The sequence below is a fragment of the Capsicum annuum genome, chromosome 3 (genome assembly GCF_002878395.1).
Source record: "Capsicum annuum cultivar UCD-10X-F1 chromosome 3, UCD10Xv1.1, whole genome shotgun sequence".
In the NCBI taxonomy this organism is placed as follows: domain Eukaryota; kingdom Viridiplantae; phylum Streptophyta; class Magnoliopsida; order Solanales; family Solanaceae; genus Capsicum; species Capsicum annuum.
In genome coordinates, this window is record NC_061113.1 from 230,121,439 (window position 1) to 230,145,145 (window position 23,707).

A 23,707-nucleotide genomic window follows, 5' to 3' on the forward strand; every position below is an offset into this window, starting at 1 on the left:
ACCAAGTAAGATCCCCCAAGAGGGAAAGCGATCAACATCAAAGCTTCCTCCGCTCTTAAGGCTCTAACTCGAAAATTCTGGTTAAGGATGGAGGATCTCATATAATCCCACCACCCCCTAAGGAGTTGGAACAAATATATCAGTCTTCTTGATTCTCTTGTATTTCCCTCCACCAATAAAGTAGAATTTGTCATATTTCCTTGAGGATAAATATATTGCACTTGGATTGAACATCAATGAGATGTTCTTTCTACTCTTGCATTTCCTGTGAAAATGAGTTCGTTACAAGCTTCAATGAGCCAAAAAGACTTGTAAATGAACGCCTCAAGGGATTATTCTACAGAGACGAAAAAAAGTAAGACAAAAACAGAAATGCCTCACAATGCTATCAGAGATTAGAATCAAAAAAATATTCTCTATAGAACTTCAAAATCCTCATATTTAACAGCGGGCTGCAGCCTTTATTCTTGGTTACTACAGCTGATGGGTCCTAAATCCAGGCCTTCTGCAATAGAGTTCCCAGTTTCGGCAGCATGTTCTCGCAGTTGCGATTCATCACAAGATAGAGGAGCACTGCCAAATGAAATACAAAGTTGTACATTCCAAGAGTATGAATATTGAAGAGTCAAATTCCAAGATGCCTCTAATCAACCATTTAACGGTAAGATTTTATATGCGACAGAAATGCAGGGGTAGGGGATTCTTCAATTATGTACATTGGTTCTCTACTGACAACTTTTCTCAGGACAAAGAGACAGTAGTTGAAGAGAAACACAAGCTCTGAGAAGGGCCAAAAGATTCTTAGGCTCGCCACTATGCAAAGAAAAACTACCACTTTCCTGAGATTTGGGGAAAAATCATTTTATCTCAGAAGCAATAACATGATGATTGGGTCAACCGGCGCTCCTCAGACCAACTTATTGAGTAGATATTTATATTCATTCTTTTGTGAACTTCAAAACTTTGTCTATTGACATTCCTATGGGCCTAGAGGCCTAGACATTGTGGTTCTATCACCATGAGCTCTTGAACCATTTAATTTAAGGTGTCCGCCTGGAGCTCCAACTGAAAGTTCTGCGTTATTATCAATTACTGCCATTCAGGAGACATTTGTGGCTTATGGTGTGACATCTAATTTCACCTAAACTAGTTCAGCTGTCAAAGTAGTGACAGATTAAATTTCTAACCCAGTTGGTCAAAGCAGTTGAGGAATGTAAAGCATTGACTGAAACTCAGAGCGGTGCACCAAGCATCCCACATTCATGCAGGGTTGGGGGAAGGGCCGCACCCCCTAAAGGGTGTGATATAGGCAGCCTATCCTTTGGGAAGAAATCCATAGAAAAAGAGCCGAAATTTTGTGGAGAAATCCAGGCAAAAAATTCTAGAACTTTTTTTTTTTAATTAAAGTAGATTCAGTAAAAGGCATCAAGAAGATGCAAGGGTAACAAGGATAGAACATTTAAGCTCACACAAAAAAAAAAAAGGATTAGTAGCTTCTCTCAAAAAAATTAGAAATTTTATCTGCACTGCCTACTTCTCCAGTGTAATAGTTTAGTTCATTTCTTCTTTAATATGCATCATTTTCAGCAATAAACTGACATCTTTGTTTCTCGTGAAATGGTGAATCGAAAAATAAACTGGTGTTAATTTTCCTTTTCAGAGAAACATGGGAATGCCGTGAAGAACATGACCACGTAATGAAAAACTTACTAAGAACATGATCAAGTAACAAAAAACTTACTTAAGTTTTACCAACAGGTTTGTGGCTTCATTAATAGCAGAACTGGCAGCATAAAGCCCTAACTTCTTCACCTATAACAATATCATCAAACAATCATTTATACAAAAGATAAGCACATTTGAAGAGCATGATTCATCACATTTTTTAAGCTCGTGTCTGACCAAAAATAGTTTCTTACATTTTACAGTTTCGTACCAGGGAGTAGCATAATAGTATACCCATCACTTACCGTTAGTCATCAAGTGCCAAATGTGAATCAAGAAACCAGAAAGAATTAACTGATCAAGTCTGATTTCACATTGAAAAGTGCAGATTTTTTGTCTACAATCGTTGATACCAACATTTGACTACCGTAAATGCAGGGTAAAGGACAAGGGATGGACAATATCTTGATTTGAATCATAAACACCATAAATGCAGGGTAAAGGACAATGGATAGACAATATCTTGATTTGAATCATAAATGCAAAATGTCAAATATGATTTTCAAGCCAGGTCAAACTCACAGAACACGTAAAGATCCAGTGGATGAAGATTGAACCAACCAAAAAGCGGGAGACAAAGAACCTAAACATAAAAAACATGGTGCCAGCGATACCTTCAATGCTTAAGCTTTACACTAAACACACACGCACAATATTAAGTGTCGTCATTTAACCATAAAAACAAGTTCAAGCTAGCAAATGATTCTCAAATCGGGCATTTCCTAAATGAGTGATGCAACACCTGAGCTTAATTATGTGAAGAGATGAATAATCCTTCTTACACTTCCTAGCAAATGTCTTCTAATTTCTTCAGCAAAGGAATGTAGTAGCCAGTTAAGCTATTCAATTATAAAATTGATTCCGATCCTGGTGGACTGCCGAGCTACAAGTCCTACGGCCCAAGAGCGGGATTCTCTAAAAAGCCAAGGTCGTGGGTGGCCATGTTTTTGGCATGAAAGATCCAGCCTTTGTTGACCCCCGGTAGAGCGAGTCTACTTAGCGAACTGGCAGGACTCGGAGTTGGAAGTTCTGTACTCTTTATGAGAAAGGCAGATACAAATGTTGAAAGAACTTTCATTTAACATGGCAAAGCTATGATATTGATGTATGGGAAATGTATCAGACAAATCTACTGAAACTGTTCAAATAAAGTCCATTTGCCAAAGTCGCATGAATTGCAAGTCAGCATATAGAAGAAAAATACTTTTTATATTTACAATTCTTCTGAAGATCCTTTTTTGGAAGAAAAAGTAAAGGATGGAATGTAAAATTAGAATGATGGAGATGCATTAACGTTTCATTTATATGTTTCAGAAAAGCTTCAGGATAACATCCCATAGCATCGCTCATCTTTTTGTTTGGGGTCCTAGCATCACTCATCTTTTTGTATGGGGTCCTATTCTACTAAGTAGTAACACTCGGTCAAAATCTTCTTAAGCAGATTGAAGTATCTTCCTGTGATTTACTAATGCATAGTGTCGAAAGAGTGTTGAATTCAGAATGCAAAATAACATTTGTGCTGTGATATGCAATTAATGAATGTACCTCCAATATATCTTGCTTAGATCGGTGGGTTTTGGGGAGCAAGCGAAACTCCTCCGTCAAACGAATACACTCTTGAACATTTTCCGGGGATACAAAGTCAACAGCAACCTTGATACATGACTGTCAAAGTATAATAGCAGTAGATGAATGAAAGAATCATTACCAAGTGCAGTACATCAAGATCTGAACACAGATAGAAGCAGCAATAGGAACATTTTACCAAACAAAGAATCAGAAAATGAAATATTGCAGATGCTATATCTCATGTAGCACTAAAATGTGTATAAGGGACTTCAAGTAGTATTAATTCCAGAACCCGTTGGAGAAAGAAAGAAATTGTAAGGACCTGAGATGAGCTACAGTATAAAGACACAAAACTGTTCTAGCCAGAGTCAGATTCAGCTTAGATCCAATTCCAAGAAGGGAGAGCTCAGACTTTGCTTCAGTCACAGGCTTCTTAAATTATCAAAGCTAGCAGATATTTGGCTCAAAGTCATCAATCAAATTCAAAATTCTATTACTTAAATAATGTTGTACTATTTTAAGTATTGTCTTATAACATGATCATGCACTGTCAAACTATAACAAGTTTTGATATTCTGAAACATGTTCCTTTTTGCATAAAATTGAAGAATATAGTGCTTTTAGCCCCAATAAGTATGCAGGAGCACCAAAACTTCATGTTTTGGCCCAGTTTGAGGTGTAACACCGTGAAATTCGACTGAAACTTAGCTCTTCTCTCCGGGAAGATACTTGGGTCGAGCAAGGTTCTTTGAAACACCTATTTCCAGATCTATATTTGTTAAACCAACAAAAGGATGCTACACTAGGTGAGGTCTGGAGAAATCAATGATGGAATCTGAGTTTCAGAAGATTATTCAATGACTGGGAAACGGTGAGGGTCATAGAATTCTACAAGATCCTAGAACAATTCAAAGGGCCATCAGGAACTAAAGACTGTTTGATATGGCAGGGCAATAAATATGGCAAGTTCACAGTAAAGGGGGCCTATAAGGAATTCAGCAGTCGTATAAACCATTCTGGTAGATGGAAAACCAAAATCCCGTTGAAAGTAGCATGCTTTGTCTGGCTCTTATCAAAACAAGCAGTCTTAACCCACGAAAACCTTAGTAAAAGAGGTTTTAAGCTTTGCTCAAGACGCTACTTGTGTGGTGAAGAGGTGGAGACAGTAAATCATCTTTTCCTACATTGCAAGACCACCCCGCAGTTATTGAGGCTATTTATCAACAGGAAAGGAATGTTTTGGATGATGCCTGGGAGAATTGTCCATGCTTTGTAAATCTGGGATAGCTGCAGCAGCCTCTCTAGCCAGAAGGAAAGATGGAAAATTATCCCTGCTTGTATCTGGTGAGCAGCGTGGAAAAAAAGGAGTCCAAGATGTTTTGAGGACAAGTACTATTCTGTTCAGAAGCTGAAAATGAATTGATTGGTGTTGTTCTATTTTTGGTGTAAACAGGAATACATGGAAAATCTAGACTCAATCATGGATGTTTTAGGATCCTTGTAGGTTTTTGATATAGGATTAGGCGATCTTCCCTGTAATCCCTTTGTAACCATGGATACCTGCAGTATTAAAGCAGGTTTGATTTTGTGACATAGTACAAATGTTAGCTTTTCAAAAAAAAAGTTTAGCTCTTCTCGGTTTGAATACATAGTTTCATTTATTGCTGGACTGCACCGTCTTTTGCAGGAAAATTGGAGGTGATCAGATATGCCAGGAAGGAATCTATAGTTACTCTATAGAAACAACTAGCACTGCAATGAACTAAAAGTAAGGGGGATTAACAAGATAAATCCATTGGAAAACATAACCAACACAGACCATACTACTGATGAAATACAAAACCTCTGATACTACAAAGTATGCATAGTAAAGACTGGGACTTTCACCTGTCTATTTCTCACTTGATGTGGGCACCCTGCAGGAATAAAAACAGCTTCACCAAGGTACTGTTCAAACGTCCAGGGCTCAACGTCTGTAGAGCACAAGAGAGAGAACGGTGGGGTTAGATACCCTTCCAAAGACATTACCTACTGTTTTCAGAATCAACTAAGGAAAAGAGGGTTCTTACTGAACTCCTCCTTGAGCTGTCTTTTGTGCTTCTCATTCAAATAGAACGTCTGGTCATGGATAGGGTGAATAACCTAGGAGTGAAAGCAAGGAGTAAATTCAATGATTCAGCACTTTGTGATATCATCAAATTTGGAGTGCAAGATACTTACTGAAGCCACGGGAGAATTGTTAAAATGGCGAAATTCTCTCCAATGCCTCTGCAAGTATTCTATTAACTTGGGTACATCTTGTCTGCGAAAGATGTCCCATACTGCACCCCCACATTCAACTTCTGCACAATCTTGCTTGGTTTCGAGAGCTACATTCGCTTCTACTATCGCCAAGGCGTTGCTACTTGGGTTTATCTCATTAGGTGGAGAAGTTCTGCCAGAAGTATCAACGTAATCCATATCAGAAATTATATTTTCTCCTTTATTAATATCTTTCCCCTTGTCCATAGTTTCTATCAAGCAACTTCTGTTATTGACAGTGCTTTCCTCAGAATAAAAATCAATAGTTTCAGTTCTGTCAAATCTTTGAGAATCTGGTGCCTCAGCTATGCCTGGACAAAGTTCCTTTGAATCTTCAACTTCTTGTTGCTTCCTTAATTTCTCAATGATTTCATGTTGCTTGTGATCAACATTTACTTTGGTCGTATGAGTCAAGATGTTGACCTGAAGAACATACACAAAAACTTATTGTTTTATTGGTGTAACATGACAATTGCAAATGACACAGAGGCTAAGCTTTTTAAGCTCACTACACAACCTGAAAGTAAGGCCAAAATTTTACCAATCCCAAAAAAAAAAAGAAAAAAGAAAAAACAACACGCACAAAACTTGAAGTGATCAAAAGGTTGATCAGATAAAGTAGCACTGAGAGGCTATGCTGCTCGGACTCTTCAAAAATGCCGTTGGGTGCATGTCGGATCCTCCAAAAATAGTATATTTTTGAAGGATCCGACACGGTTGCGGCAACATCTTTGGAGAGTCTGAGCAACTTAGCTGAGAGGAAAACAGTGATGTGTTATGATGAGCTGACCAGCTCCATGGAATTCTGCCCTTACCAGCTCCTCAAAAAATTTATTTCCCAAAAACAAAATTTCCCCAACCAGCATGCTTATTACTTCTCAAAATATAAAAATTAATCTGGATTTTAGGTCTTCCCAATCTAAGATTGAAAAATCATAAAGATTTGAAAGTTTTTAATTAAATTAATTGAACGATAGGATTTGTTTCCATATAGGCAACTACTGTTCATTTAGGTACAGTATTTCACATTATTTATCAGTGTAACTTCATTTGCAACTTCTAAAGTATATGATTATCAGTAACATTTCAGAGAAAATAATGTCCTATGGTTTATACCTAATCAATAAAAAGTACTAGTCCAACCGTACACTTGCCTATTGAAGCAACGGCAGATTCTGGTCTCAACGGAAAGTTTGCACTAGAATGTATGTCAGTATAGAATTTGGGAAAGGGATGCAAGCCCCATGAAAAGCAAAATAAAATCAGTCAAACAGGAACATGGAATAGATTCATCGAATAGTTGTTGGAATGAGCATACCGCATCAGAGATATCACAGTGCAGCTTTGAGACAGAATCACCTCTCCCAAGCTCTTCTTGATATCCATAAGCAATATAAGTTTTCGGTCCCAAGTCTGGCTTCAGGGCAGTATCAGGAAGCTTAGTGGCCAAATTTAGAAGACCCTGTCTAGGATGAGTGTATTCGCTGAAGGGAAGCATAGCAAAAAAGTCAGCTCCATGCCTTGGCAAACATTCTTCAAAAGAATTAGCCGGAGGCCAATCCTTCAGTTTCAAAATTTCTGGCCACCCATTGTGATGCCTGCGACCCTCCAAGTAGCCCTTGAAGAACTGATGAATATTTATCTCAACCTGCATTATAAAATAATAATGTTAATAATAATAATTAAAAAAAATAGTAGTAATAATAATAATAACAACACAACAAGATTCATTTTAGGTAAACCAGCAAATCGTTATCCTTGTAAAGTGCAAATAACATACACAAACCAAAATATTAAATTAGCACCAAACTGCGAGGAAATGTAAATGCCAACTCTATACTTCTTTCATTTAATTTTTTTTTTTGGATAATTTTCCAATTCTAAAATGGAAAACTGCAGTTTTGTCAGGTACGGCAAAAGACACAAGAGACCAACTAGCAGATGTTGGGGTAAAATCACGCAAAAGATAATTTCCCAGATTCAAATTCATTTTGGATAGAAAAAAGGTTCAACTGCATTCAGCCAGCGGAGTTCAGATTAAAAAGTAGCCATGATGAACAATGCAATGAAACTTGACGGGAATAAAAAATAGAGAAAGGAAACTAGCAACTCATGATATATATATTACACACACACACTAGTTCCACAAGGCCCATCCTAAGTCCGGGCCCAATCTCAAGATATAAAAGCAGTAATTTTAATTTAAAATATAATTTGTTATATACTTTTTACTTTATAATTAATATAATGTAATGACATGTTAAACATTAGAGTTGAGGTTGAGGTTGAGGTTGAGGAGGATCGTGACTATTTTAGAGAATCAGTTTGGATTCATGTCAGGTCGCTCGACTACCGAGGCCATTCATCTCATGAGGAGATTAGTGCAACAGTATAGGGAGAGGAAGTATAGGGAGAGGAAGAAGCACCTTCACATGGTGTTTATCAATCTAGAGAAGGCATTTGACAAAGTTACCATGGCATACACTAGGTCGATTAAGGACATGTACGATGGAGCGAAGACTTCGGTGAGAACGGTTGGGGGAGATTCGGAACACTTTCTTGTTTTGACAAGGTTGCATCGACTCTTAGTATGTGCTTATTTGCTTTGGTAATAGGTGTATTGACGCGACATATTCAAGGGGAGGTGCCTTAGTGCATATTATTTGCAAATGATGCAGTTCTAATTGATGAGAATCGGGGAGGTGTTAATGTTAAGTTGGACGTTGGGAGACAAACCCAAGAGTATAAAGGGTTTAGGTTGAGAAGGACGAAAACGAAATACTTGGAGTACAAGTTCAGTGAGTTGAAGCATGAAGCGAACGTGGTAGTGAAGCTAGATTCCCAAGCCATTCGGAAGGGAGATAGTTTCAAGTATCATAGCTCTAAGATCCAAAGAAATGGAGAGATTGATGAGGACGTCACACACCATATTGACATAGGATGAATGAAACGAAGACTCGCTTCTGGAGTTTTTGTGTGATAAAGAAGGTGCCTCCTAAACTAAAAGGCAAGTTCTATAGAGTGGTAGTCCAACCGGCTATGTTGTATGGAGCAGAGTGTTGGTCAATTAACAACTCTCATATCCAAAGTTGAAGGTGGCGGAGATGAGGTTGTTGCGATGGATGTGAGGACTTACTAGGAGAGATAGGGTTATAAATGAGATTATTCGAGAGAAGGTGGGAGTGACTTCGATGGAGACAAGATAGGGGAAATGAGGTTGAGATGATTCAGACATGTGATGAGGAGGTGTACGGATGCCTCGGTTTGAAGGTTGGATATGGATGATTTTAGGCGGGGTAAAGGTTGACCAAAGAAATATTGGAGGGAGCTGATTAGACGTGACATAAAACAGTTACAGCTTATGGAGGACATGACCCTAGATAGAAAAGTTAAGTGGACGCGTATTAGGGTAATGGGTTAGTAGGTTGGATGTCCTTACTAGTAGGTAGGAGTGCTTTGTTTGTAGTTGGGCCATTGGTCGTGCGTGCTATGCGTGTGTCTGGTAATTTTCTGTTCTTAGTGTCTTATAACTACTTTGTGGGTATCTTGTTTATGTTATTATATATTGGTGTGCTATTCCATTTTTGTTTTTATTATGTCTTTTTACTGTTTGATGTCCTGAGCTGGGAGTCTATCGAAAACAACCTCTCTACCTCATCCAAGGTAATGGTATGGACTACGTACACTTACCCTCCCCAAACCCACTTTGTGCGAACACACTGAATATATTATTGTAATGACATGTTAAACATGTCTTGTTATCTTGTTTATGTTATTATCTATTGGTGTGCTATTCCATTTTTGTTTTTATTATGTCTTTATACTGTTTGATGTCCTGAGCTGGGAGTCTATCGGAAACAAACTCTATAACTCATCCAAGGTAATGGTATGGACTGCATACGCTTAGCCTCCCCAAACCCACTTTGTGCGAACACACTGAATTTGTTGTTGTAATGACATGTTAAACATGTCTTGTTAATTGTTTAGGGTTGAATGTCTTGTTAATAAGTTTTCCTGATTATTAAAATTTTTAATCACGTAATGAGATAATTTTTAAGAAAAAAATATTTGTGAGGAAGAAAGTATTACCAAAGAATTAGAATATATCAACGACCACAAGTAATTCGATAATGTGTAACATACCATGATTTAAAATAGTTAAATAATTATGATTTGGCGAAGATCATACATAGAAAAATATTGATATTTCTATGAATTTGTGAGTATCTAATTGTTTACTTATAAATAGAAATAAATTTATTTTGATATTTATTGAGTTTTAATTTCGTTCTTTATTTCATGTTGCAAGCGTTTTTGCAGAATTCATTTTTTTTCATCTTATAGAATCATCTAATACAACAAAATATATCAATTACTTCAAATTTATATTATAATAATTATAACCGTATTTTAGAGCTTTTACACAAATTAACTTCATAATAATCTATAAGGAAGGATACTAAATAATAATCAAACTACATTAATAGATTACTCTATTCGGTCCATTTACTTGTCATGTTTATGTTTTACACACACCCAAAAAGAATACCTTATCCATCCTATTTTAATTATTGCTTTATCTTTTTCCATGCTTGCTAAGAAAAATAATAAATACAAGGTATTAAGTAACCCTATTTATTACTCTCTCGGTTTCAAAAAGAATGACCTATTTTGAATTGGCACGGAGTTTAAGAAAATAAAGAAGAATTTTGAATCTTGTGCCCTTAAATTAAACTTGTGTCAAATATACCAAAATGCCCTTTAATCTTGTGGTATTAAACATGACATGTGGAAAGTTGAAACTAAAGTATTGTCAGAAAAGGAAAGGGTCATTCTTTTTTAAACTGGCTAAAAAGGAAAGTACGTTCTTTTTGAAACAAAGGGAGTATATGTTTTTTTCAAAATTGTACAATATTAATAAGAAATATTAGAGTGTAGTTGAAAATCATTGCAAACTTTAATCTTGTATTAAAAGTTATTTGGCATAATTTTTTGAGCTAAAGTAATCGTTCATTAAAGATAAATGGAGATTTAATTAAAAGGTAATTTAATAAGTGACAAGAAGGGACAAATAACAAAAGTCCAAGTAGGAATGATCTTAACAAAAATAATAAGTGCAAAAATGGAAATATATCAGAAAAATACACCAGTAATTGTCATGTGTGCTTGACAAATAAAAGTGAAATACTTAAAATGTCATTTGTAAGGACTACCAAAAATTGATATCCTTTCTTATACTAGATACATTAGCCCATGCAAGCATGGGCCCCATATAAGTTACTTTTCGGTTTCAATTTATGTGATATCGATAAAATTTCAAGACTCAATGAAATTTTTTATATATTTTTAAAAATATTTTAAATTGCTAATTATTGTGATTTAACGTGAAAAGTAATTGAAAAGGCCTTTAATTATTGTTAATACTACAAATGCGTACCTTTACTATACTTTACTACTATATATTCCTTCCATTCACTTTTATTTGTCAATTTTACTAATCACCAATGCGAAAATGAATAAAATAAAATTAATATTTTAAAATTAAAATTTAAATGGTCAAAACCTAATATTCAATTTAAAAACAAATACTACTATTTTCAAATTTCATAATTTTTGTCGACACCCGACTAAGCCGGTCTAATTATATTATCATGTTGTTCCTTATTCTTCAATAAATACTTTCTCTATTTCATATTACTTGGTCTACAGAGTTAAGACGGAATACTTGAAATGTAAGTTTAGTGATTTGTCGCATGAGGCTGACGTGGTAGTGAATCTCGATTCTCAGGCCATTCAGAAAAGGGAGAGTTTCAAGTATCTTTGGTCTATGATTCAGGGGAATGATGAAATTAACGAAGATGTCACGCACTGTATTGGTGCAGGGTGGTTGAAATGGAGACTCGCTTTGGGAGCTTGTGTGATAAGAAGGTGCCTTGCATTCTAAGCTTAAAGGAAAGTTCTACAGAGTGACAGTCCGACCGACTATGTTGTATGGAGCGAAGTGTTGGTCAGTTGTTAAGAACTCCCACATCCAAAAGTTGAACAGAAATGAGGATATTACAATGGATGTGTGGACTTACCAGGAGGAATAGGATTCGAAATGAGATTATTCAGGAGAAGGTAGAAGTGGCTTTGGCGGAGGACAAGATGCGGGAAGTGAGGTTGTGATGGTTCGGACATGCGATGAGGAGGGGCACGAATGCTCCAGTACGGAGGTGTGAGAGGCTGGCTATGGATGGTTTTAGGCAGGATACAGGTAGGCCGAAGAAATATTGAACTGAGGTGATTAGGCATGGCATGGAGCAGTTACAGCTTACGGAGAACATGACCTTTGATAGGAAGGTACGAAGGAAGCGGATTAGGGTAGAGAATTAGTAGGTAGAAGTGCGTCCATAATAGTAGGGAAGAGTGTTTTGTTTGTATCTGTGCCTATAGTTTCTGGTAGTCTATTGCTCGTGGCGTTTTGGTGATGTCTATCAATTCGAATAGTTAGTTTATAGTATTACCTTGTGGGTGTCTTGTTTCCTTTATTATCTAGCGGTATGATATCTTTTTTTGTTGTTTGTTTTTATGTTTTTCGTTTGTTATACAGTTATCTATCCTGAGACGAGGGCTATCGAAAACATCCTCTCTACTTCACCTGAGGTAGTGGTATGGACTGTGTATAACCCCCAACCCCACTTTGTGGGAATACACTAGATATGTTGTTGTTTCTTGTTTGTATTTCATATTACTTGGTCTCTGTTGACCTAACACATTCCTTAAGAAGTTTCTAAAGAAATATTTACTAAACTAACCTATTAATGATGATTTAAAATTCATAATTTGACAACAGTTATTTATGTACTAAAAATAGTATGAAAATAATTAATAAAACTCTCTTCATTTATTAAAATAGATAAATACAATGTAATATTTAATATTAGGCCAATTAAAATGAAGGTAGGTATGAAATTGAGGGAGTAAAAATCTGCACAAAATCAAAATCAAAGTAGAGACCACATCGCCATCAAAAGGAGAAAACAAAAGAGAAGATAAAGCTGTTAAAAGGCATGAAACAAGGCCCATGTATTTTACATTAAATTTCGAAAATGCCATCCGAAGCAGCTGACCTCAAGTTGCTCACATTCTGGCTTATAATATAGAGTAAAAATATAGTAGAAATATATATATACATATATATTACTAATATATGTGTGTGCGCGCGCGCGCGTTAGGACCATAACTGGGGATGCATATAAGAACTAGAGAAGTCAAATGATGGCACTCTGTCTCCTTTTCCCCCAAAGGGGTAATTTACACAAATCAAATGCATACCTGACACCAATCCAAGCAATCAATGGACTTAACACAGAAAGGCTCCTCTTTCAGCTTTTTACTTGCTTTTCTGAAGGCCCTCCACATTACCATGGGCTCCCAGCTAAGACCAGTGGCCTGAGCTTGTGCATTTCTAACTATTACAGGTTCACCAGTCCTCCAATGCATTTGAAAATGCTCAAACTCGTTACCGTCAATGTGAACAGCATCAGGACAGTAGAGAAAATTATCGTGGCTGTTGTTCCTAAAAGATGCTTGTCTTACTTGACAGTGGTTATCACCGTTTTGTACGGAAGTGGTAGCAAGACAAAATGAACACCCATGTGATAAATCTATATCTGCAAGGTGGTAGTCGCATGTTAGGGCCTCAGCACTTTGAATTAGTTGGTCTACCCAATTAGCGTTGAAGATGCGCCTTAGAGCCATTAAAGAAGAGCCACAACCACCGCGCTCTTTAGGAGGACAAGGTATACTGCCATCAGGTTTGGCTCTCCACTCAGCAACATCAAAGGGCATGTGAGTTGGACAGCCATTAGCAAGGAGGGTCTCTGGACTTCTCCAGCCATCTGAAGGATTGTTTTCCTTCAAAGCTGCGATGGGAGTAGCTTCCGCCGACTTGCTGAGAGATGAACTGGCTTCAGTAGCTCCGAGTGGAGCACCATCTCTGAGTTCCCGACAACAATTGACACAGATCTCATACGAGCAATCAGGATTTGGGCAGCTTCTATGGAAATTGACAATGGATGTATTGCAATTATCACTGCCAAATAAGGAACCATGCATCATTACAGCTATTGTGTCATGATAAAACTGAGCTTTGGAAATAGTAAACATTTTGTGTAAGCTTACATCCTTTTGTTTTCCAGAACAAACAAATAAAGACGGTCAACAGAAACTACATTTCAAACTAATAAAAGCATTTCTGAAACTTTGAGCAACCACAATCCACAGACACTCTACTTTTCTTTATGTAATTAACCATAGACAATCAGTGTTCGTAAATCAAAAGGTTGAAGAAATCCTTTGGTATCAAAGTAGAAGGTAAAAATAAGGAGGAACGAACAATGCAGCTTCAACAAACAGATCATGTATGCAAAGGCTGCTGGAGTAAACTTTAAAGAACAGATCAGAAACAAAATTTACTTCAACAGGTAGATATTTGAACAATCAATCCCGCTGTTTACTCCCATGAAGAAACAATTTACATCTTATGTCCCTATAGATGAATTTATAATAACTCATGAGAAATACGAGAGCTTTGGAAGGAGCAGAGCCGAGTTTCTTTCAGTTGCAGAGTAGTCTTCACTCTCTTATTTTCTTTGGTGTAAACAGAAAGTCCCGAATTGTATAGTTGATTGGGAGGAGTTTGTAGAGAATCATATCTGTTTGTAGATTCTTTACTCTTGGTATATCCCTGGTAACTAGTCAGTTTGTCCATGTTCATGAATGAGAATATGTTTACTTGACCCAAAAAAAATAATAATAATAATAAAATATCATACATGGTTTCTGAGCATACATAGTGCAACAAGTAATTTACTATTTGGGGGACCATACCAATACATTCGATCATCATCATCAATGACTGATTTGGTAATGTCTTCTTCTGTCAGCTGAACACCTGAAAACAACAGAGACCAGAAACATCACTGAACATTCTGAGCCACCAACCACAAGCAAACTTGAAATTATCCAAAAAAAATTAAATAGTACCACGAATGTTTGCTTCAACATCTAGCTCAAACCTCTGCTCCTTCTGAATATGCCTGAGGAGGGGCAGAATGTTGAATAGCAAATAAAGTGAACCCTCCAATCTCATATTTTCATCAGTTTCTTTGCAGCAGTCCTGTAACCCCAAAAAACCTAGTCATTTTCATATCAACTTGGACTAGTTGATTTATCAAAAGAAAAAGCAGATACTTATTTGTAATATCAGCATATGTACTGTAAATACCTGATCAATACAAGAGGTAAATTTAACATGTTCACAGACCTTTAAGAAGACATCTGTTTGAAGGCAAGCTCCGCAATTGCAATTCCCACAACAGAAAGGACAGGTGTCCCCTACTTCGTCGCTTGTTCTATCTGGATACCTGCTCAGTATCTCAACATCTTAGAAAACATTACTAGCAATCTCAATTAGAATTAACATAGTTAGAACTTTTATAACAATACACCTATAAGGAGGGGAAAAAATAAAGACCAAACCGAGAATCCTTTCTCTTTTGGTTTGTGAAGAAAGGAGATTAATTTCATTACCACTTCGAAATGCAATCGTTGCAATAGCGTTTTCTTTTGCATCTTGAACAGATGACAATAGAAGCTTTATAATTTTTGCACTGATGACACAAAAAGTTCCGCTGATCCTTCCAACTGATAGCGTCCTACATATAGATACCTCATTAGGACACAGTTTCAAATTTAAGCCACATGTTATGTCCGCCACAATATCCCCTACAATATCAATGAAAATTAACTTTAGTGGCACTTGAATCCTCTTTCCAAAAGCACACTCATTTTATGCTTCAAAAGTATGGGAGAAGCTTTCATGTTCAAGCTCAGGTTCAAATTATTTAAATGACCATCTGTCGCAAATGGACCTACATAATAGTGTCATAACTCAAGCTTTATTAACTCCATGAACAGTGTCAGGTATCACTTATTTGAGAACGAGCATGACTAAAAGTTGGATTGAGAATTATACGCCAGATATCACTATCAGCACTCTAATGAGTACAACGACAACAACATACCCAGTGTATTCCCCCATAGTGGGGTCTGGGGAGGGTTGAGTGTACGCAAACCATACCACTACCTCCGAAGAAGTAGAGAGGCTGTTTCCGATAAACCCCTGGCTTAGGACCGATAGCACGCTAATGAGTATGCAAAAGAAAATAAGATTCTTCACTTCCCTAAGGACATTGGCCTCTGTGTTTTGATGCGTCCAGCAGTATCCATTGTCTGCTTCACTATGCTAGCTTGGACCATTAATAATAAGAACTCTTTCCTCTGATCCAAATCACAGGTTTTATAAATGGACGGACACAATTTGTTGAATATAGTTGGCTATGGTAACCCCAAAAACTTCCCCAAGTCTTTAATTGCAATGAGATGATCAACAAATTCTGATAAACTATAACATCAGTTTGCAGCTCTTAAGTTCTATTTATATTTGGCTTTTTAGCTTCAGTTATTTACAAATAAAATTCCATACAATTCATAACAAGAAGACAGGTAGGTTCGGGAAGAAGAGATCCTGACCAATACTCCTTGTGTTGTCAGTCCATTTGTTTCTGCATTAGCACCAAGTTCCTGCTCTCCTGTGGATTCAGAGACAATAGCAATTCTCTTCTCATCATTTAAACTCTTTGGCCTCCCTCCGCGCTTAACCATCCTGCTAACAGCATTCTGATAACTAACTTGACAAGGAAATCCCATATTGAAAGGGACTGTCTTTTTCTTGTTCTTTGAACCTTTTGGTCTCCCTCTGCTAGCTCTCCTCTCACTGCCATAACCTCCCAAAGCATCCAACAAAACATGTTCACCTGATATTCCCCCATTTTCAGTGGCAACAGGAACCATGCTACAGTATTTCACTTTCTGCTCAGCTTGACTACCTCCTCCGTCATCATGCACTATAAGTGCTCCTAGAGTTCTGTTATTTTCTTCACTATTAATCTTTGCTTTCTTATTTTTTGAACCTTTAGGCCGTCCACATCCATTCTTTCGCTTTATGCTCAAATTTACCCCATTAGTATCGGCAGCAATTTCGCCTGTCATTCTCTGAATTTCTACAGCATCAGATACTACATCCTTTTTGTTTTTCAAGCCCTTGGGTCTCGCTCGCCTACCCTTCAGCTTAGTAACCCCATTCTCACAAGGATTGAAGCTATCAGTATTAGCTTTGACGTCCTGATCAATCCTAACTGCTGCTTGTTTCCTATTCTCTGAAATTTTCATCCCTTCTCGGCATTTCTTCTTCTTAACCGTCTTGCTGGTGCCATCTTCAGCAGCATCGACAAATGCATGCTGATTCTCATCAAATGCAACAATCTTATTCTCATTTTGGGGCAGGCTGCAGCTATCCTTCTTAGCAATAGTATCTTCGCTTGGAATCCCCACCATGTGATCCATTGCCAGGCTGGCCATTTTATTCTCATGTTCGTTACTGATATTCATCGCTCCAACTCCATGACCAGAATAAACATCACTCGAGCTGCTTATAACAGTTTTCTTTTTATTCTTTGAACCTTTTGGCCGGCCAAGGACACCCTTCCTCCTGACTACTCTAACTGCAGAAACCAAAGCAACTTCATTCGGGTCTCCCTTATTATCTTCAATTAAAACCATTCCCTTTTCAGCCTCATTTATTCTCATAGTACCCCCATCTTGTCCTCTATTATTGAGATTAGCATCAATGAAATTACCACCAGTAGTTCTCTTCTTATTTTTTGAGCCTTTGGGCCGACCACGCCTCTTCTTGAATATCCTCTCTCCATCACTGATAGCTATTTCATTGCCCCCACCTTCTCCGGCTACAAATTTTCTCTTTTCATCATCTTCCTTCCTGACTGCATCCATGTATTCATCTCCATTATTCTTATTAGTATCACTTGAATGGCCTGGTATAACTTTTCCCTTGGTTTTTGAACCTCTCGATCTGCCACGTCCGACCTTCTTCTTGACTATCATCCCTTCTTCCTCATTCAGAATTACTCCAGTTTGACCATCTAATGTGATTCTTTTCTCATTCTCGCCCTGGCATATAAGATCTACTTCATGTCCACCAGTAGCATTAGCATTACTCAAATAGCCTAATGTGGTTTCCTTCTTAGTCTTTGAGCCCTTGGGCAGGCCTCGCTTGACTAAATGTTTTGTGTAACCCCCTTCATTGCTATCAATATCCTTGCTTCCAACTCCATTGCGACAAGGAACAGTCAGAGGACCTATCAAGACTTTCTTCTTATTCTTGGAGCCTTTGGGCCGACCAATTTTCTTCTTGACTATCTCATTGTGTCCAAAAACTTGATTTGCGCTTATTCCGAAATCACCAACTGCAACAGTGTCGGTTTTAGACATTTCCTTTTCAACAATAACATCTGCATTTATCTTTCCAACACAAGTATCATCTATTGGTAACACTACCACCATTTCATTACCAGTAACAGTTTTTTCCTCATTCGTTGAACCTTTTGGCCTTCCTATAGCTCGCTTCTTGATACTCCCTTCTTCTCCACAATCCTTCTTCCTTTCCGTGCGCTCCTTCTTGGTTCTCCTTTCTTGATACTCCCCGATTTGTTCTATATTTTTCTTTTTGTTCTTAGAACCCTTGGGCCTTCCTCCAACCTTCTTCTTCTTCACAAGCATTTCACTACTTCCATGGACTAAGCCAACAACTACACATGGAAATTCCCCATTTTCTTCAACCTTTCTCTTCTTGTTATTCTTGGAATCCTTCGGCCTGCCTAGTCGCTTCTTCTTCTTCACGAGATCCCCTTCTCCACTGTCATCCATCATGCTAACTGTACCTGAAACTCCCACATTTTCTTCACCACTTATGTTATTTTTGGAACCCTTTGGCCTGACTAGTCTCTTCTTCTTCATAAGAACCCCTTCTCCACTGCCATCCATCACACTCTCTGTACCTGAAATTCCCACATTTTCTTCACCACTCCTGTTACTCTTAGAACCCTTCGGCCTGCCTAATTGCATCTTCTTCTTCTTAACAACGCCTTCTCCACTGCAATCCACCATGCTAACTGTATCTGAATTTCCCACCTTTTCTTCACTTCTCCTGACATTCTTAGAACCCTTTGGTCTTCCCCTTATCTTCAAAACCTTTGCCCTTCCCCTTTTCTTAGAGCTTACCACACTAACATCATTAGCTACTACATTTTCCAAAAAAGGTACCACTACTTGCTGACCATCAAAATTCCCCTGATTCTGAAACTCAGAATCTAATACCACATCCCCCTTCTGATTCAAATCTTCCATAACCAATTTTTGACAAGAAACAAAACAATTCTACGAACTACTGATCAAGAAACCTCAAACTCAACTCATCATAGAACACCCTTTTCTTGATTTTTTTACATAAACCCTAAAAAAAATCACCAATAAAACTCAACAAACCCCTCAATTTTCCAAGAAAAGAGAACCCCACCAATAAAAATGCAACCTTTAAATAGAACAAAAAATAAAAGGACCACAAGGGGTATTCATGGAGGAGTAATGTTGCCTGTTTCTTGGGAACAAAACCAAGAACTCACCTTTCCAATGGACTTCTATTTTGCTTTTCTATTTTTTTCTCTTTCACCCTTTTTCAGTAAAACAGACTAATGACGAGTACCTGGTTTTATGTATTTGTTGTTGTTTTGTTGGAGAAGATTAGCAGGGAAGCTGTTGTTGACTGAAAACTTGGGAACATGATTTTGTGTTGATTTGTTTTTGTCCATTTTACATGTTTTCCCTGGTTTTTAAAACAATACTAATAATATTATGTAGTAGTATCATTTGCGATTTTATCAGATCAAATTAATGTGATAATGTGATATAGTTTTAATTTAGTGATAGGGTGAATAGATAATTATGATTTATTAGATCTCAACTCATCCATAGTAAAGAAATATGACAATGTGTTATAAACCAAACAAAAGAGTCTAACCAAAAGACTAGTCTAGAAGGTGGGAGAACCCATTGGCTTATACTCCCTTAGCATTTTTCTTTTTTTTCAATATGGAACATTGGTTCATTACAATCGCCCCACTTGAGAATCAACGACCTCATTGGTCACGGCTATACCCAGTTGGTCACGGCCGGCACCCCTCTTGGGTCCAGGCCACCACTTCGAGACGCGGCTCCACACGTGGTTTGTTCCTCATTGATTACGACTATGCCCAGTTGGTCACGGCTGCACCCCTCGGGTCCAGGCCATCACTACTGGCACATAGGTCACCACTCCGAGTCACGGGCTCTTCATTGGTCACGACTATGTCCTGTTGGTCACGGCTGACACCCCTCGGGTCCAGACCACCACTACTGGCGCATAAGCCACCACTCCGAGTCACGGCCCCCACGCATGGGACTCTCAATGAAAGCATGTTATAAACCAAAAGGGAAAGCTCAACCCAAAAGACTAACCTAGTAAGTGGGAGAACCCATTGGCTTATACCCCTAGCATTTCTCCTTTTTTCCAAGGTGGGACATTGATTCATTACAGAATGATTTTTATTTTACTATACTATATGATATATGAAATGAGAAGTTAGCATATAAATTAGCTTTGCTAAAAATAGTACATGTTTAATTAGCTTTGCAAAAAAATAGTAGTACATGTTTAATTTGACTTGTGATAACACATTGTGGCTCCAAAATTGTGTAGTTGTTTCATATATTGAAATATTGTAATTTGGATATTTACATGATAAAATGATAAAATCTTTGATCTTGGATAGTAAGTATTGATAAGAAATTTAAAAGAATCAAAGAGAGTTAATACAAAAATAATTATTAATTAGTATTATAATTCATAGTAGTTTTAGATATCTTCTACACGTGTAAATTTTAATTTGAAAATTTTAATAATTTCATGTTCGACTTCACGTCAAATTAATTAGTTTGAAGTTGGTTGGTCAAAAAATGTCATATATTTTGAACATATTATCATAAAATTAATTTCAAAATAAGTGGTAACAATTATTTCATGCTAAATTGAATGTTAATATCACCACAACTATTAATATATAAAAATTTATGCCTGAAATAAGTATCTAGTGGTTCCATGGTCTAGTGGTTAGGACATTGGACTCTGAATCCAGTAACCCGAGTTCAAATCTCGGTGGAACCTTCCAATTCTTATTAATTTTGCTTTGAAGTTTTATGAACCCAAATTTTCTTATTTTTCATCTTTTCTTAAAATAAGTATTTTTTTTATTTTCAAAATAAATAGTGTTTCACAAAATCAAAAAGGTTTATAAAATTTTCTTCTAATTTTATCCATATCTAAATAATTAGATTTTACGTAACAAAGAAACAACAAAAGAGATCTTTCGTCTAATATTTGCTAGTCAACAACAACATACCCAATGTATTCCTACCTAGTGGAGTCTAGGGAGGGTAGAGTGTACGCAGTCCATACCACTACCTCAGGTGAAGTAGAGAGGTTATATAGACCCCCGGCTTAGAATCAATAACAATATAACAGATATAATACATAAATGTCAAGAAACTTCAGACACAAATACAGAATACTTCCTTGCTGTCACCGACACTCTCAAATCTCGGTGGAACCTTCCAATTCTTTTTAATTTTGTTTTGAAGTTTTATGAACCCAGATTTTCTTATTTTTCATCTTTTCTTGAAATAAGTATTTTTTTTATTTTCAAAATAAATAGTGTTTCACAAAATCAAAAAGGTTTATAGATTTTTCTTCTAATTTTATCCATATTTAAATAATTAAATTTTACGTAACAAAGAAACAACAAAAGAGATCTTCCTTCTCATATTCGTTAGTCAACAACAACATACCCAGTGTATTCCCACCTAGTGGGGTCTGGGGAGGGTAAAGTGTACGCAGTTCATACCACTACCTCAGGTAAAGTAAAGAGGTTATAGACCCCCGGCTTAGAATCAATAACAATATAACAGACATAATACATAAATGTATATAAACTTGTATAGTATGCAAAAATAAACTAAGAATGCTAGCCACAAGATAATACTAAAACTATACATCTGAAATCATAGACAGCACACAACGCCTACGAACAAGAAACTTCAGACACAAATACAGAATACTCCCCTGCTGTCACTGACACTCTCCCCCCCCCCCCAACCCTCTACCCTAATCCGCATCCTCCGCACCTTCCTATCGAGGATCATGTCCTCCGTAAGCTGTAACTTCTCCATATCATGTTTAATCACCTCTCTCCAATATTTCTTTGGCCTACCTCTCCCCCATCTAAAATTATCCATAACCGGTGTCTCACACCTCCGCACAGGCGCATCAGCACCCCTCCTCATCACGTGCCCGAACCAACGTAACCTCACTTCTCCCATCTTGTCCTCCACTAAAGACACTCCCACCTTTTTTCGAATAATCTCATTCCTCACCCTATCCTTCATAGTCTGACCACACATCCACCGCAACATCCTCATCTCCGTCACTTTTAAATTTTGGACTTGGATTTCTTAACTGGCCAACAATCTGCTCCATACAACATAGCCGGTTGGACTGCCACTCTGTAGAACTTAACTTTAAGCTTTGGGGGCACCTTCTTATCACATAAACCCCCCGAAGCAAGCCTCCATTTAAACCATCCTACCCCAATACGATGTATGACATCCTCGTCAATCTCATCATCACCCTCAATCATAGACCCCAGATACTTTAAACTCCCCTTCTTTTGAATAGCCTAAGAATCCAGCTTCACAACCACACCAGTCTCCTGCGACACATCACCAAACTTACACTCTAAGTATTCTGTCTTGGTCCTGCTCAGTCAAAAACCTTTAGAATCAAGGGTCTGTCTCCAAATCTCCAACTTATCATTAACTTCTCCCCGAGTCTCGTCAATCAATACCACATCATCGGCAAATAACATATACCAAGACACCCCTCCCTGAATATGTCGTGTTAACACATCCATCACCAAGACAAATAAAAAAGGGCTAAATTAAGATGGGATTAAGTAAAAAAAAATTCATTTTTCCTCTACAATTAAACTATTTGAAAGTTTAAACAGATTATCTTTATGTCTTAATATATATAAAATATATAGTAGTAAAATTGATCATTTTATTAATGATATCTTAATCAATGTGTAAAATAGTGCTCAACTAGTATGAGACGGATGTTGTACTTTTTTTTCAAGACATTTGATTAAAATGAAAACACTTCTTACAATCTAAGTGAAATTTTCAAATGAGGTGTCACCAAATTAAAAACGTCAGTTATTATAAAAGGAAAAGAGTAACATATATCCTCATTTTCGGAGTGATCAAATAATTTATGTAAGATACTCTAGTAAATAAAGTCTCAATTTTCTTGTCATGGAGCACTTTTTCTTTTCTAGTCATTTTAAAAGTTAATGAAGTCTGATTTTACCTTTTTTTTAATTGGAGGGAGCAAGCACACAAATAATTATTTTTAGGACCTTCATTTAGAAAAGAAGTAAAAATTTACACAATTTATAAATTTTACATGCCTGAAGACAAGTTAGACTTTGAATTTAGCCTTTGTCAAAGGTTAATTTTCAACATCATATCTTAATTTGAACCGAGTTTAAATGCAATTTCAATAGATATAGGGTCTGAAATTAGGTTTTATAAGAGCTTAACTTTAAATTCGAAGGTCTCGAATTGGTCGTTTTTAATAACCGTTGTATTCGGATCAATTTTTGTGCACTTCAACTAAATTTATGAGATATTTGTCACCTCCCGCCAACAACAAATATCTAATAACTCTGTTCATCAATTATTGAATTAGCCACATGATACAAGTATGATCTTGATCATGACACTTTTGAGTATTTTTTAAGACTAGTCACTAAAGGGCTCTTTTGTTATTTCTCTATTATTTGTAATGTTGTATAAATAGAACCTTGTAGGGTTTATTTTCTTAATTATGCTTGATATAAATAGAACCTTGGATTCTCTTGTATGTTGCAAAGCTTGAGACTTTGGTGCTTTGAGTGATGGATGCCCCTCTTATGTCATTGTAAGAGTTAGGTGTTTGTTGTATAAAGTGTTAAAGGTCCAAGAGTGAATATACTCTTGGGTTGTTAAAACTACATCA

General features: G+C 36.9%; 1 protein-coding gene and 1 non-coding gene across 2 annotated transcripts; one reads left to right on the forward strand and one right to left on the reverse strand.

Moving 5' to 3' along the window:
* Positions 1–213: 213 nt before the first annotated feature.
* LOC107863125 lies at positions 214–19,472 on the reverse strand. Its single transcript, XM_016708920.2, has 13 exons — positions 16,174–19,472; positions 15,172–15,296; positions 14,906–15,005; positions 14,626–14,758; positions 14,470–14,533; positions 12,913–13,672; positions 6,914–7,243; positions 5,515–6,018; positions 5,364–5,436; positions 5,182–5,267; positions 3,271–3,390; positions 1,742–1,812; positions 214–573 (listed from the first exon to the last, which is right to left on the reverse strand). The coding sequence occupies exons 1-13, from the start codon at positions 18,904–18,906 to the stop codon at positions 462–464; spliced, it is 5,211 nt and encodes a 1,736-aa protein (XP_016564406.1). The 5' UTR covers positions 18,907–19,472; the 3' UTR covers positions 214–461.
* A 1,214-nt stretch (positions 19,473–20,686) lies between these two features.
* On the forward strand, positions 20,687–20,758 carry TRNAQ-CUG. Its single transcript has one exon. It is a non-coding gene; the product is annotated as a tRNA-Gln (tRNA).
* Positions 20,759–23,707: the final 2,949 nt, after the last annotated feature.